The sequence below is a fragment of the Theropithecus gelada genome, chromosome 8 (assembly GCF_003255815.1).
Source record: "Theropithecus gelada isolate Dixy chromosome 8, Tgel_1.0, whole genome shotgun sequence".
Classification (NCBI taxonomy): Eukaryota; Metazoa; Chordata; class Mammalia; order Primates; family Cercopithecidae; genus Theropithecus; species Theropithecus gelada.
Window position 1 is genome coordinate 17,109,046 of NC_037676.1, and position 17,550 is coordinate 17,126,595.

Below are 17,550 nucleotides of genomic sequence, written 5' to 3' on the forward strand. Positions count from 1 at the left end.
TCTATACTTCTCATTCCAATTAGCGGGTAATTCTTACATTGTATGTGTTCTCTTGATCCTGCAAGACTGAATGCTGAGAGCCTCCCATTTGCATGCCCTAGGCCAGTGTCCTGTGATGCTCAAATTTGTGTGCCCTCTCTGAATCCCATAGAGTTGAGCTCAGTGACTGTATGAGAGATGATTTGTACATGCATTGGGAGCTAGCTTGGGGTGGGGATGCGGCTGTGAGGTGCATGGAGCATTTGGAGTGCCTGTAGACCAGCTGGGGGAAGGGGTCTGTAGGTGAGGCATCCCATGCAGCTTGGCGAGAACTTTCTGATGGAGGTCTACAGAGCAATTAGAAGTCTCCAGTCTCTCTTTCCTACTTTCAATCTTTCTCAACCACTCAGCTGTGCTGATTGCCTTAATATTCTGAGTGCGGTGGGAAACAGTTTGGTCTTTTAGGCAGCATGTCTTGGGGAGCCAGACACTCACTCATTACACTCCTACTGTCTCCAGTGGAAGAAATTGAAGGTCGTGGTTGCAGGGGGCTCTCTTGGCAGTGACCTTTCTGCCTTGAGGTAGGGGTGACATAGGTGAAGTGAAACTGTTCTTCTTCTACTCATTATTCTGTCTATTCTTAGATTTTTTTTTTTTTTTTTTTTGAGACAGAGTTTCGTTCTTATTGCCCAGGCTGGAGTGCAGTAGCACGATCTCGGCTCACTGCAACCTCCACCTCCTGGGTTCAAGTGATTCTCCTGCCTCAGCCTCCAAAGTAGCTGGGATTACAGGCATGTGCCACGACACCTAGCTAATTTTGTATTTTTAATAGAGATGGGGTTTCTTTGTATTTTTAATAGAGATGGGGTTTCACCATGTTGGTCAGACTGGTCTTGAACTCCTGACCTCAGGTGATCCACTCACCTCGGCCTCCCAAAGTGCTGGGATTACAGGCATGAGCCATTGCGCCTGGCCCTATTCTCAGATTTTATAATCTAATGGTGTGCTGAAACTTCTCCACTGGACTCATGGACTTCCACAAATGTACTCTTGTCTGTGGATATCTGTCTAAATCAATGCTTCTGCAGGAAGATGACAACGGAAAGCTCCTATTCTGCCATCTTACGGAAGTCACTCTATTTACCTGTTTCTTTCCATTTTTAAATGTAGCTGCTAGAAAATTTAAATTCACATATAGGTGGTTTACATTTACTTCAAATGAAAGGAACTGGTCTATATCACCTGACATTCCTGAACGGAAATATTTTTGTTCTATGTTTAACACTCTTAGAAATCTTTGTGAAGGTGACATAATCCAAAGCAAATTGGTGTTAATCTGTCATTCTCCTGAAAATATAGAGTTGGAATGGCCTTATCAGCTAATTCACCTAATCCCATCTCATTTCTATAAGCAGGAAACTGAGGTTCACGAAGGATAACATCATGCCACATACACCAATGACAAGACTAACATGGATTCTCAATCGAGTCCTTTTTCAAATTTTATGATTTTATCTCTCAGCTCACTTGTCCTTTTCCTGCAGATAATACCTTCGCCCAAAAAAGTGACCGTTATCAGAGCAGGTGTTTCAGGCATACAGTAAACGATTGATGAAGGAGGGATTTAAGGACAGGGAGTCATTTCAGATCACATGATTGGCTGCTTACTCTTCCTTCTCAGGTATGGCCCTAATTCTTTGCAATCATCTACTAAAAATGTGGCTCAAAGAATCCTGTTACCAGGCACCGCTTCTCTTCAAACACAGCTGTTATCATTTAAAGATTAAAATTCAGAGCTCTTAGTCCTCTTTCATTATGTAATACAAAATGCAACTCCAAATGACAAGGCAAGGAACAAGTCTGTATTATTAACTGGACTCAGGGTATACATAAACTGTTGATCTTACATCTCTAGCTTTTGATTCATGATTGTAATACAGAATCTCTTTGAATTGTGATAGGGTTATATCCCAATAAACCCATTCTAAGTTGAAAATATCGTAAGCCAAAATTACATTCACCCCTCCTAACCTATTGAACACTGTAACTTAGCCCAGCCTACCTTAAATGTGCTCAGAACGTTTACATTAACTTCCAGGAGGGCAAAATTATCTAACCCAAAGCCTATTTTATAATAAAATATTGAACACCTCATGTAATATACTAAATACTGTACTCAAAGCATACCACTTTTGTACGATCATCAAGTCAAAAAAATTGTAAGTCAAACCATCTTAATTTGGGAACCATCTGTACTTAGCATCCCACGAAAAAAAGAAAAGTCTTAAATTTCCCCAAGAAGTCTATTAACCTACACTATCTCAGTTCCTCAGATCCAGACGTATAATCACCTTTGTCATGTCTTCTGTGAAGGAGACAGCATTTGATTCCAGGCTAGAGTGACTTACTAAGATTCAGACTTTTGCTACTGATCTTCTTTAAGTAGGTTAACAGAATTTCTCCCTTGTTTTCACTAGGAAGAACAAGGGAAATAATGGTTATCTTTGCACTTTTATGATCCAGACCCCCTGTAGTTTAATAGCTAGAAAATTTTGTTTCAGAGGGTGGGTTTGCCTTGTGACAGTTGGCACTGTATTGAGATATGCCTCTGCACTGCTCCTGTGAAAGGAAAACTGATCTAGATTATGACCCCTAACGTGAAAAATTACTCCCCAATGTTGACAAATACAAATAAACAATCTGAGGAATAAGGCTAGGAGCACAACCAGAAAATGTGCTCAAAAGGAAATAAACCACCCAACACTACTCACTATGCAACATGACACCCAACAGTAAAACGAAAGGTTTACAACTTGAAATTTATATTATCCGTGCTTCCAGATACGAATGGTTTTGGGCTTTCCTAATGACTTTGAATGGAATGCATTTTTTTTTTTTTTTTGCAAATATATCAATTTTGGAAGGAATCAGGCTGTTTTAAACGTCACCAAGAAATAGAAATTCAGAAAAAGGTGCATCATGTTTCAAGAATGTCCTAGATTTTTAAGAAAATATTCTATCCCAAGAAATTTATAAGTTTTGTTATAGTGGACATTTGTTGTTTCTAAAATTGAATTTCCCAGCCATGTGGTTGGTGTGGGCCCTAACTGTCTTAAGCCATAAGCATATGCTACTCTGGGTTGCAATTCAGGAGTGGGTATTCAGCTGAATTCAAGTCCATTAAGTCAAATGACCTTTATTCTAAGTCTTTGGTTTCAGTCATGAGGGAAGTGGACATTCTCTTTTTTTTCTGCTGCATTGGAACCTGAAAACACATATAACGGGGAAGTATCTTCCTTCTGAGACTGAAGGGACTATTAATTCCAAGCCCATGTTCAAAGATCTAACTAATACTTAATGCATATAAAACTGGCTGTAGCCTCTAGTACAGGGTTTGCAAACTCAAAAGCCTTCAGGGACCAGAGCAATGACACAAACTGTAGAAAGCTATCAGATGTGATATATTAATAACAGGGAATGGTGGGAAGGACAAGGCCTGTCTTTCCTAAACACATTTAAATTACAATTAAAACAAATACAACATTAGGTCAGCCAAAGAAAACACGTTGACATTACGTGGGCTGGCAACATAAAATTCACTGGCATTGTGTCGGCTGGTTTTCTACCTTGCTTTACAATGACCTGAAAGCCAGTTACTAACCCGACCTTCAGCAATTCCTCTGTAGTAAATCTCTTGCAGCCCAGTCATGATTTTAATAGACTTGGGATGCGGTATCTTCTTCCTCTCCCTACTCAGGTCCAGCTCAACTTAAGGGTTATGTTAACATCTGTAATCATCTTAAATGTTGCATCTGTAACATCTTAAATGTTGTATGAAAAATATCTTGAAATAAACAGCATCATCTTCTTCTAGCTGTTGTTTCTAAAGCTGAAGAAACACAAAATCGAAACATTAGGGCCAACTGCATTGCTGTCAAGGGAATTTCTTTAATGGTTCTGTGTCTTAAGGGGCCCAGGTGTTTTCCAGAACAGCTCAACCAACTGTGCTTTGTTTGGAGCCTTGTAAATTTTTACATCTGACACAAAACATCCATCTGCCCCAGAACTTGATCTATTTCCCAATATACCAGAAGCACAGGGATCAATTAAATATTTTTCAGTAAAATGGGAACTGAATAAAACAGAGAAAAGTTAATTTATAAGGAAATGTGGCTATTTCTGATATTTATTTCTTGAAATTGGGAAATGATGGTGAGTTTCTCAATGTAGAGTTGTCATGCTTAAAGGCTCTTTCATAAATGCTTAAAGGCTCTTTCATAAGTAAGATTAGATTTCAAGCCACAGCTTGGAGGTTACAGATTCAGTCGAAAATAAGACACGCCTTCCCTTAGAGTGCAGTCAATGGCGAGAGCCCCTTCTGAGTTAAGTTTGCTGCTTTCACCTTAGAGTTCAGTCAATGGCGAGAGCCCATTCTGAGTCAAGTTTGTTGCTTTCACCTTAGAGTGCAGTCAATGGCGAGAGCCCCTTCTGAGTCAAGTTTGCTGCTTTCACCTTAGAGTTCAGTCAATGGCGAGAGCCCATTCTGAGTCAAGTTTGCTGCTTTCACCTTAGAGTTCAGTCAATGGCGAGAGCCCCTTCTGAGTCAAGTTTGCTGCTTTCACCTTAGAGTGCAGTCAATGGCGAGAGCCCCTTCTGAGTCAAGTTTGCTGCTTTCACCTTAGAGTGCAGTCAATGGCGAGGGCCCCTTCTGAGTCAAGTTTGCTGCTTTCACCTTAGAGTTCAGTTAATGGCGAGAGCCCCTTCTGAGTCAAGTTTGCTGCTTTCACCTTAGAGTGCAGTCAATGGCGAGAGCCCCTTCTGAGTCAAGTTTGCTGCTTTCACCTTAGAGTGCAGTCAATGGCGAGGGCCCCTTCTGAGTCAAGTTTGCTGCTTTCACCTTAGAGTTCAGTTAATGGCGAGAGCCCATTCTGAGTCAAGTTTGCTGCTTTCACCTTAGAGTGCAGTCAATGGCGAGAGCCCATTCTGAGTCAAATTTGCTGCTTTCACCTTAGAGTTCAGACAATGGTGAGAGCCCATTCTGAGTCAAGTTTGCTGCTTTCACCTTAGAGTTCAGTTAATGGCGAGAGCCCATTCTGAGTCAAGTTTGCTGCTTTCACCTTAGAGTTCAGACAATGGCGAGAGCCCATTCTGAGTCAAGTTTGCTGCTTTCACCTTAGAGTTCAGACAATGGTGAGAGCCCATTCTGAGTCAAGTTTGCTGCTTTCACCTTAGAGTTCAGACAATGGAGAGAGCCCATTCTGGGTCAAGTCTGCTGCTGTAAGTAAAAGTGAATCTTTTTTCTGACAGGCTAAGATGGAAGCTTCCTTGCTCTCTGTAGATTTTTTCTTAAACCCTGAACCCATGCATTTACCAGAATTTCTAATTATTTACTGTCAGTGTTTGGACAGTTTCTAAGGCATAGAAAGAGCAGTAAATTTGGCTCACCATGAAGCATTGTTTGTACTCAAAGCAACCTGGGATTTAAACAACTGAAATGCATAAATTAGGAACACTCCTGGTGTTATTACTAACAGCTTAATATTCTGCCACAATAAAAGTGTTTTTTCCACACGAAGACTTGTGAAAATTGTTAAGAATTGCTTTGAAACCAAGGGAGGCCCTGAGGAGGACCCACCATAGGAGGAGGTGAGAGCATCCATTCATGCCTGTGATCTTCCCTGGTGATTAAAATCCCTCTTCCTGTCACTGCCCATCTGTGGGCTCCCACTGAACTGCACACACTGCTGTCTGCTCTCACCTGGGTGAGAACACACACCAGGTTTGTGTTCATGGGAGCTTCTGGTCCTGTTAAAATAATGAATACTAAGGTTTCTCAGAGAATTACTTCCTCTGATGCTATCTTTTATATACAATAATAAAAGTTCATGCATGTTGTCAACAAATGTGCATCAATTAGTCAGTGTTCTAGAAGCTGGGAAAAATGGTCAATAACTCTCATATCGCCTATTCAGGGAATACTGCTTATGAAGCAAAGGATGCTGTGCAAAGACTCTCTGCAAGCACTCACAAGAGACAAATTCTGGTGGCTGCAATGATAGCAAAGTGGACTCTGTCTGATATATGACTTCAATGTTAATTTAAATTACTGAAAAACAATTGTTCACTTTTTAAAAAGCACTACTTTTACAAAACCCTTTTTAGTTGACAGCTGAAATCTTCCCTATTTCATGACATAAATATCAGCTGTACCAAGTCAGGTATCCTTGCACATTTCTAATAGACACAGGTGAAGGAGCTTGACAGACAAGCCAACCTACCTGATATATTAGCATATGGCTCTGATTTTAAGGAGTCCTGGAATGCAGTCTGCAAGCTCGCTGAGGTGACGATTTGATGAAAGCAAGACTTAATCCCTGCAAAGCCTGGTCTAACTTCACGTCAGGGATTGAAAATGCTGGCTCTTGGTGGGTTACATTTTCAGAAAAGAGGAGTGCTGTAGACTCAAACGTAGGGAGGGCTCCTAGCTATGGCAACCATTCCATGGCCTTGCAGCCACCCCCCACCTCCTGGGGACACGCTCTTCCCTCTTTGGCATCAAGGGCTCCAGTGAGGTGCTGAGTGCTGGAAGCAGGGACTGAGGTGTTGGGAAATTTAATTAGCGTGTGTGAAACAAAAAGGGCCTATCGCTTAAAGCCACTCCAGAAGTGTGAAGAATAATAATGGCTTTTTGAGAACCCCCATTTCCCAAGAATGAACAAGCCTGGGGAAAGATGAGCTGCCTAGCTTTTTGTTGTTGGTTTCTTTCTTTATTTATTTTTTGAAATTTTTCAAGTCTTCTGCTGGTAAGACTTGTACAGTTTTTGCTAAGAAACTTTTACCTTTACCAAAATAAATATTGCTCTTAGTATAGTTCTCTGCCCAGAGCAAGGATTTGCTTGACCATGAAGAAAACTAGTACATGGATCTGTAGTGGAAGTGCCATTTTTTGAATCAAATGCTACATTTGATAACAGAAATATTATAACTCAGAGACTTTTTAAGGCTTCTATGAAACTGTATCCAACTCAGCAAGCACACGTAGAGCAAGGGCTGGAAAGGAACTCAGGATCATAGTTTTGGGTAGGGGGAGGTATTATGGAATCCACTACAGGTACAAAGACAGGTGAAAACAACCTCAGCTGAAACAAATTGTGGCAAGTACTGTAACAGATGAATCCCAGCTAGTATATCTAGATCAGGTTTTTCACAGGAGGAATTTGGACTGTACCTCAAAAGACGAACAGGACTTTCAGAAATGAAGATGATAGGAAGGGCATCCGAGGCAGAAGAAAGTAAGTGAACAAAGGTATAAACGTGTGTTTGGGGAGAGTGGGTAGAAATGTGACTAACATAGGGAGGCCGGTGTGGGAAAGACGGAGGTCGTGGAAATGTGGAGACGCCAAATCCTCTCCTATGAAAGAACTGAGACTTTCTTCAGGAGGTAATGGGGGAGGGGAATGGGGGAAGCCGCAGGCAGCTGTTGAGCAGAGGAATGCAGTCATCTGGGTTGAACCTCAGAAAAACAACTGGCCAAAGGATTTAGGATGAACTGAAGAAAGGAGGGCAGAGTGAGAGAGGAGAAAGCCAGGGCTCAGCAGAGGAAGTAGTTATAAAGCAACGCAAGGAAGGGACAGGTGTGAGACGCCACAAAGACTGATCGCTAGGATGTGGACACTTAGCAGATTTTAAATTTCAAGGCTGAGGAGGAAATCAGATGGTAAGATGAAAACAAAGGAGAGGAATGATGAGAAGTAAAAGGGATCAGAGCTACAGTGAACAAGAACGGCTAACGGCAGATTCAGCACACCCAACAGAAAAAAAAAAAACAAAAAAGGTCAAATTAGTCAAAATAATTAATTCTTTTGATTTTGTATTGCATGCTACCCACTTTTTTAAAAAAACACTTTAAATGTCTGAAGGTAGAGGCTAAGGCAGTCTAACCCTGATATTAATTTGGAAGAAAAGTGAGCCACGGAAATATTTGGAAATACATCGTTTTCAATGTGTGTTTAAATTTTACACTTTTCTAGGCCAGAGCATATGGATCCTTACCATTCTTTTTAATAAGCACACTCACTGTATAGCTGGATGTGCCACAACTTAATTTATCAGCCCCCTTCTGAAGGGCAGTGGGTGGCAAGAAGAAAAATGCATGTTGTTGCCGAACAGCAAGAATGTGCAGGGAAAAGCTGATGCCTCACATCCCTCTGTGGCTCATTTCCTCCCTTGTGCTTTTTTTGACTCCGATTCTGCCGGAAGAGACACAGGGACACAGAAAGCAGCTGTCTACCCTGGCATGTCCCTCTACTGTGCTTTTTCTTCCCCTCACAGCGGGCGCACACTATTCCCACCAGGCAGGCTATTTGCTTTTAAGTGTATAAACTGGCAGTTACTCTTTGATGTTTGTTTGGCAGTTAAACAGAATCACAAACAAGAAGGACCACTTTGACCTTGCCAGGAGCTCCCAAATTAGAGCCAGGGGCAAGGCACGCCTCTCTCGGTGACAGTAACTGCAAAGAAAGACACCGCCTCATGGACAGATCCTAAGATAACTCAGAAATCAGCATTTACTAACATTTAGGTGCAACAAACCTCAAACTCCAGATAGTGGTCTTTCAGTTTGTACTCATCGACGTCCTTGGCTTTGACCTTCTTGTCGGGGGGATATGAGCGGTGCTCGGCCAGCTCGGTGGTGATCTGCTTCAGCTTACTTTCATGTGACTTCAGCTGCTCCTCCTGCAGGAAATCGTGATGCCATTTAGTGTTCAAAAAAGCAAGTCAGTAACAACGCACAGCATATTTAAAAAAAATCCCTTGTGCTGAATGACTTTAACTCACTAAAACAGCCCAGTGTGCCTCTGCTGCCACATCCTTCCAGCTTTCTCCCGCCAGTGTCCACATATTTCCTATATTCCTTCCCAGGATGGCAATCAAGGCCAACCTCTTTAACTAGGTCCCTTGTCATAAAACCAAATGGCTTCAGAGCTCTTTATCCGGTGTAACTGCCCCTGAGTTGGGACCAGGCCTTAAGACATACCCTGACAGGCATGTCACCAGCTGAACAGTTAAGCACCTAGCATGGAAGCTGCACACCTTGGCTTCCCCATTTCATGCCCACTCAGCAATGCTGCCAGCTTTCCCATTCATCACAATGAATGAACTGTATATGTGCATAGTTTTTTTTTCCTTTTTGAAAGAAGCAGACTTATGAAGAAATATTTCTTCTCTGAAGCTTATCAGATGATATTCTAAAAAATGCAGCTATCTTGCTTCTCTCCAAAGCAGCAGAGTTCTTCATTCCAGCAAATCAATTAAAATGTATCTACCTATTTAGCAATTATTGCCTTAATAGCATTATTATAGGTACCATGTACCAATGCAATATGGTTGATCCTGCGTCAAAGGACTTCCATTCTAAGGGTACCTTAGCAATAGGCTACCTAAAAAGATATGTTGCCGAACCTTCTGCCAGCATTTTAAAAACATTCTTGGAATTCTCTTGCATTCTTGAAAATGTATGACTCCTTACTGTTCTAGTTTCACATGCAAATTATCCAAATTTCACACGTACAATAAGACAAATGGGTGAAGGCAAATGAAACAGATCTGATTAAATTAGGTGATAAATGTATTTCATATAACACCAATGTAATTGCAGAATACAAAAATCTTGTAGAATGAGGGGAATAATTTTTTACAAAACCAGAAGATGGATAACTATGGACACTATGTTAAGATTATATAACATTATCGTAAATTAAAAAAAAGATGTCCAGAAATTATGAGTGTCACATATAATATCTTAGGGACTTTTGTAATAATTAAAAGCCAAACAACAAAAACAAATTCCAAGTCAAAAACCATCAAAATAGAAGAAAACAATGACAAGTAAAAAGCAGAGTACACGAATGGAAAAATGAACAAGAAAAGTGGCATGAACATGTGGAGTGATCTAAAAATGACAAGATTCATTTCTAAACGTCAGCTATAACAAAACAAAACAAAACAATCTGAGAAGTCCCAGAAAAGGAAGAAGGAGAAAAGAAACCTATTTTGAGATTTTAGAAAGGAGTCTACATCTCCAAACCTATTATTTGTGTACTGATAATGCTAAATGTCAAAAATGCTTCAGGTAGCTTTTATTTACAACTTCTTACTCAGCTATTACTTTTACCCAAGGGGACTATCAACTATGTTATGGATTGAATATGTCCACTCAAAATTAACGTTCAGTGTAGCTGTACTTGAAAATGGGATTCCTACATAAGTAATAATGGTTAAATGAGGTCACAAGAGTGGTGCATATATCCAAAAGGATTAGTGCCCTTATAAGAGGAGACACTGTATGCAAGTACCAAGCGGAGGCCATGGCGGCCATCCACAGCCCTAGGGGAGAGCCCTCACCAGACATCAACTCTGCTGGCACCTTGATCTTGGATTTCCAGCCTCCAGAACTGTGAGAAAATAGATGTCTGCTATTGAAGTCACCCAATCTATAGTATTTTGTTATGGTAGCCTGAGCTAAGACAAACTATATTGAAAGTTTTTATTTCTTTCAAAGTTGTTTTCCTTTGTGTATTTACTGCAATATGTAAATTACCTAATAGACTTCCTGACAAATGCTATTTAGTGACTAGACCACTTCAAAAAATAAAAGCATGATATATTTTCCTTCTTTTCTAAAAAAATTTCAGTTATATATAAAGTCATATTGAATGATATATAAGAAACATGTATCTAACATAGGAATTTAAGAAAAATTTAAGAAATAAAATATAAATAAATTGAAATTCTCTGCACATGTACGTGCTCATCTCATTCCTTTTCACTGTTATTCATATACAAAGGTATGTAACCATAAAAATGCAGAAGTGTAGCCGGGTGCTCAGTGACTCATGCCTGTAATCCTAGTACTTTAGGAGGCTGAGGCAGGCGAATCACAAGGTCAGGAGTTCGAGATCAGCCTCACTAACATGGTGAAACCCCGTCTCTACTAAAAATACAAAAATTAGCCAGGCGTGGTAGCACATGCCTGTAATCCCACCTACTCAGGAGGTTGAGGCAGGAGATTCACTTGAACCTGGGAGGTGGAGGTTGCAGTGAGCCAAGATTGTGCCATTGCACTCCAGCCTGGGTGACAGAGCAAGACTCCATGTCAAAAAAACAAAACAAAACAAAACCAGAAGTATATTCTCTACGTTTTACACTTTATATAAAAACTAATGAAAGGCTTTCTTTTTAAACTTTTTTTTCACAGAACATGTTTTTAAGATTTATCTACATATATGCTCTAGTTCCTGTCTTTTAATCATTGTGTAGTACCCCATTGCAGGACACATTACAATTTTGTTTAAGGATATTTAGTTTGTTTTCAGGTTTCCTGTTTTGGGATTATTTTTTTCCCTGTTATAAATGATGTTGCAACAGACATTCTTACACATGTCTCCTAGGGAATCTGAACAAGGGTTTTTCTATAGTGTGTCACCAAGAGTTGGCAGTTCTGGGTCTTCGAATATGCACATCTTTAAGATGACTGTTTTCTAAAGTGTTTTTATCTGTTTACATTTCCACAGCAGGTCTGAAATTTCTCTTTGTTTTACATCCTTGTCAAAATGTGATGTTATTATACTTGTAAATTTTTGCTAATTTCATAGGTAAGAAATAAGCCACCATGATTTGAATTTACATTTCCCTGAATATGAGCGAGGATGAGGTTTTGTTCACAGGTTTACTGGATTTCCTCTTCTGTGAATTACCAGACCCATTTTCCTATTGGGTCGTTTGCCTTTGAAAAAATAGATTCGTATCAGTACGACAGGTATTTATAATGTATGTTAAGAACCCGAACTCTTTATATTTTTGGTTAAGAAATAATTAGAATCCAATAATAGAATCCAGTTTATTTTTTAAAAAATAAGATTTTAGGTAATTTGGTAAAAGAATTTACAAACTCCTATTTTTTTTTACTTTGGATCTATGCAAATATGCTTTTAGATGTTTGCTACTTCTAAAAGCTTTAGATTTAGGCTTTCCAATCTTGAATATGCAAATGCCTCTTTTTCTGTTGAATAAATCCCAATTTCTACTTATTTTAATGAGGAATACAGGCTAGAGTGACAATATGCACAACACCTTATGTTTTTCACTTTCCTCCCCATACCAGGACTTGCCAGGGTTTGTTCATTGTTACCAAGTTATGTTTCATAAACTTGTTTCTACAGTAGCATAAAGGGCTAGTCATTTAGGCTATATTTTTATGAAGGAACTAATCGAAGAAGTGCTGATGTTCAATGAGAAATGTTTCATGACTATTTCACTGCCTTCACAGGGTGGGAGTCAATAAAGTAAACTCAAAGCATTTTAAAATCACATTTCCTTAAATCTGTCCATTTTGAACAGTGAAATAAAAATGCCAAGTGGCTCTTATGGACATAGCTTGACCATGCAAATTATTCCAGTGCTAGAATCCCATGGTAAGGAAGATACAGATTTTACACACACACACACACACACACACACACACACACACACACACACACACACACAGTAAAAAACAAAGGGAGACAGAGGATGCAGCCATGGAGCTATCACATTCTCAGACTCAGGACAATTACATTTGTCATAGACATGATGAAGAAAGACAAAGTAGGAATTTGCTTCCCTCCCCCGCTTTTGTCTTTGCTTTTACAATTCTTTAGGGATGCATACATACTGTTTTTATAAGACAATACTAGCAAAAGAGATTTCAGAGATGGCAGAAAAATATTATATCTGACAAAGAAAAGGCAAGGAGATAGAAAATAGAACTCATAAAATTGTTTTAAGCTAGGAAGTGACAATTAGAAAAAAATTAAATTGAAACTACTAGATACAAGAAAAGTTGTTGTTGTGGTTATATGTCAATAGATTTAAATCATTAAATCTTTTATAATATACACAATAACATTTTATCTAAAAGGCAAGTTAAGACCTTTCATAATATACACAATAACATTTTATCTAAAAGGCAAGTTTTTGAAGTCACTTAGGATTTCATTTACTCAGATTAGGGGCTAATACCCAAAGTATATAAGGAACTCAAACAACACAATAGCAAGAAAACAGAGTGATTAAAAAATGGGCAAAGGACCTTGCTACGGTTTCATTGTATCCCCTTCAAACTTCACATTGAAACTTAATCCGCATTGTGTAGTAGTAAGAGATGGTGCGTTTTAGAAAGTGATTGAGTCCCTCATGAAGGGATTAGTGTCTTAATCAAAGTGCTGGAGGGATCTAGGTCAGGCCCTGTTTTGCTCCTCTGTCCTCTGTCATGTGAGGATACAACATTTGTTCTCACAAATGCTGTGAGGAAAATTTGGAAAACTGTATGAAAGCTCCTCAAAAAACTAAAAATGGAATTACCAAATAATCTAGCAGTCCCACTTCTGAGTATGTAGCCAAAGAAATGAAATCAGTATCTCAAAAAGATGTGGCATTCTCATGGTGAGACCATGCTGTATCTTCTTCAAGAAGAGGGAACAGCTCTTGGCTGCAGCATTATTCACAATAGCTAAGATCTAGAAGAGATCTAAGTGTCCTTTGACAAATGGATAAGGAAAATGTGGTATATATACATAATGGAGTATTACTTATTCAGCCTTAAAAAAGAGGAAATTCTGTCATTTGCGACAACATGGACAAACCTGGATGACATTTTGCTAAGTGAAGTCAGTCAGGCACAGAAAGACAGATAGTGGATGATCTCATACATAGAATCTAAAACAATCGAACTCATAGAAATAAGGAGAATGGTGGTTACCAGAGGCTGGGGGCGAAAGACTTGGGAGATGCTGGTCAAAGGACGAAAAACGTCAGACAGGAGGAGTACGTTCTATTGTGTATCACGGTGGCTAGAGTTAATACTAATGCACTGTGTATTTCAAACTTGCTCAAAGAATAGAATGTAACTGTTCTTACCATAAAAAAGTGATATAGCAAAACACCTGGAAATACATATAATTATGATATGGTCAATTACAATTGTTAAAAAGTATTTCATTTTTTCCTATTTATACAGTACTTGGGTTGTGAGAAAAACTTCATAATTTCCTTTAAAATATTAAGCTCTAATTTCATCTCTATGAAGACAGTATTGTTTAACTGATGAGGCAATGGGAACAGGCAACTTGGCTGTTGAAGACCTTGCAGTGTGAGTCAAAGGCTGACCTGGAGTTACAGTCCTTCTCCCCTGATGCAAAGCCCAGGATCAAGGGCCAGAAATCAGTTTTTTATCTTTTTATACCAAGTATAAGACTTACATAGTACTTATCATGGGGAGAAGGATGAGAGAACAGCTGTGAAAACTTAAAGGAAACAGTAAAATAGAAATGCAGATGGCTCTAAGAGGGAAAGGAGGAAGAATGAGAGAGAAGGCAGAAGGAACTGGGGAACAGAGAACACCTTTATCCATTTATCCATCCGTGAACCTCACCGAGCGCCCACTACAGCAAGCACCGTGCTAGGTGCTGGGAGTAAGAAGAGCGAACAGCCACAGTGGCTGCCACCAGTCTTTTCCGTCAAGCTGTGGGATACAGAATCCTTGATGTTCTAAGGTGGAACAGAACCTGGCCACTGTCCTTTCTACCCTCTTTGTCTTAGAGAAGATGGAGATCCAGAGAGTTCCAGCAGTTGCTCCAGTTCAGACAAAAGGACAGAGTGGCAGAAGCCACATTCTCTCAACTTCTATCATCAAGCCACCTCGGAACAGCCTTCTAAAATCCAAAGGGCTGCTAACAACATAGCTTCAGCACATTCTCTTACTTGACAGATCAATCCTGAACTCAGCTTTTCAGAGCTCTTGGTGAACTCCACTGCTGCCTGGTCTCCTCTGCTATAGCTCTCAAACGTGCAGGCTAGACTAAGGATTACTCGCCTTGCTCCAAATTCCACTCAAAACCTGTGTTACAGGCTGGGCCTGGTGAGTCACACCTGTAATCCCAGCACTTTGGGAGGCTGAGGCCGGCAGATCACTGAAGGTCAGGAGTTCGAGACCAGCCTGGCCAACATGGCAAAACCCTGTTTCCACTAAAAATACAAAAATTAACTGGGTGTGGTGGCATGAGCCTGTAATTCCAGCTGCTCAGGAGGCTGAGGCAGGAGAACTGCCTGAACCCAGGAGGCAGAGGTTGCAGTGAGCCAAGATCACGCCACTGCACTCCGGCCTGGGCGACAGAGTGAAACTCTGTCTAGATAACGAAAAAGAAAAAGAAAAACAAAACAAAACCAAACCAAACCTGCGTTCTTTCAGATGGCACCATCTCTTCCTCTTCCGCATTACTGCAGCACTTAAATGTCTATCTCACATGCTTAGCACAAAATATACCCTGACCTGTGTGTGACTTTTATCTCCCTTACCAATTACAAACTCTTAGAAAGGCAAAAAAGGTCACTTTTTTTCCTTCTCTTAAATCCTCCAGCATCCAGTGAAGTGTTGAGCCGAGAGACAGTATGTGGCAGCTTTTGGTTTATAGACATTACCTGCCTAACATTAATAAATACCTTAAGCTCTCAGAAGTTGAGGGCCAAGGTCATTGTCTCACCTATTTTTATAATGCCCACAAAACCTAACATAGTACCTGCTATACAGGATCTTCGGTAAACAGTAGCTGAACAAACAGATTTTTTTTTTTTAAGTGAAGGTACAGAGGGGAGGGTTTAGACTGTTTCCTTTGTGCTGTCTTAAAGGAGACAGATGATTTTGAGGGTAATAATATATTTAGGGATCTCCAGGGCAACTTACAAGTCAAACCGCTAAACACTGGAACCTTCTCAGAATGAAGTGGTACAGAATTTAGAAGACAGAACACCTGTCTTTCAGTCAGTTTGAGGGAGGCTCAATCCAAAAGACTGTTTCATAATTTCATGTTTAACACAGCTTTAGACCTTAAACAGTGTTTACTGAGTATAAGCAAAATAGCTTCCACATGATTTAATTACTTGTTTTATTGGGTACTTAATATATATTAAATACAGAACTCTAAGAAATGAATTTTAAAAAATCTATCCATTCTGGAAAACTGTGGGTACCAATTAAGACCACATCAGAGAGTTTGAATGTGAAAAAATGAGTCAGTTAAGCGTAAGTGACATAATTAGAATCACATTTTAGTCAGAACCGTAAAGGATGGATCAGAAGGACATAATATTAGTGGAAGAGAGATCACAAGTGGTTATAGAAATCATCTGGGTCAGATTATTCCAAAGTGTAGCGCAGGCAAAATGACCCACTGGGGAGAATTTTAAAATCAGTACTGAGATATAATTAACATACCAAAAAACACCCTTGCATGTCTAACTGTGCTGAACTCATTTATGAGTTTTCAAAAATTTTAATAGATCCCCAGGCACTGGGAAAAAATTTAAAGTTTTCTTTTAATTTTTTTAAATCTCAGCACTATAAAATGTTAAGGCTTACTAATAGTTCCTACTGGGAATGACAGTAGAAAATGCAGTTTATTTTATTTAAAAAGGTATCACATATTAAAAGGTATCTGCTGAAATATTTAGTATTGGGATGAGGTGAATAGTCAAAAAACTGAGGAGACCAGTGATCTAGGTAGAATATGACGAAAATCTGAAGAAGTAGGTGTAGAATATGAAAGATATTGGCCAGGCATGGTGGCTCATGCCTGTAATTCCAGCACTTTTGGAGGCCGATGCAGGCGGATCACCTGAGGTCAGGAGGTCAAGACCAGCCTGGCCAACATGATGAAACCCTGGCTCTACTAAAAATACACACATTAGCCGGGCATGGTGGTGCACGCCTGTAATCCCAGCTACTTAGGAGGCTGAGGCGGGAGAATCACTTGAACCCGGGAGGTGGAGGTTGCAGTGAGCCAAGATAGCACCACTGTACCCCAGCCTGGGTGACAGAGTGACTTTGTCTCAAAAAGAAAAAAAAAAAAAAGAAAAAAGAAAGATATTTAGGAGGTAGAAGTGACAGGACTTTATGACAGAAAGTGTGGAAAAGGGTGGGTGGGAGTGCGGTGAAGAAAGTAACTACAAGAATGACCACCACTGAAATCCCACAGCCCCTAAGGTCAGCTCCACTCACCTGACTCTGAGCACCACTGCCTTGTGGTCACACCACAGGACAAAAGGAGGGGTGGGGGTTACTTCAGTGTGAGAATCAAGCATAGGACTGCTTCGCTTCTGATCAGTGTCCATCTCCAGTCTGACCAAAAGAGTATTTAGTACCCATGGATTCAAACTTATTTATATGAGAATGGTTGGAATTCAAAGAAAACAGGCCTAGATATCAGGAAATGAAGACGTCCTGGGGCACCATTCTCTGAAGAAGCAAGGAAAGACCTAGGGGAGGCAGAGGTTCCTACAGTGTAGTGTCTAAGTGGGATGTGGAGCCACCTGCCGGCCTGGAGTGGAAGAGAAACACACATGTGTCCCTGGGCCCCAGCCTGGACCTGAATGACCTGGTGGGGCTGGGAAATGTGCATTTTATGCAAGTCCTCACACAGCTGTTGTGCACACTGAAGTTTGAAATGACTTCTCTGGTGGGCAGAAAGGGAGGTCGTG

General features: G+C 40.1%; 1 protein-coding gene across 3 annotated transcripts in view; it reads right to left on the bottom strand.

Annotated features, from left to right (window-relative positions):
* PSD3 (pleckstrin and Sec7 domain containing 3) overlaps positions 1–17,550 on the bottom strand; it is a 559,261-nt gene that overhangs the window by 15,522 nt on the left and 526,189 nt on the right. For all 3 annotated transcript variants that reach the window (XM_025393705.1, XM_025393706.1, XM_025393707.1), the window contains one exon: positions 8,572–8,715. In XM_025393705.1, coding sequence (XP_025249490.1) covers positions 8,572–8,715 — 144 coding nt within the window. The remainder of the gene's footprint in view (positions 1–8,571; positions 8,716–17,550) is intronic.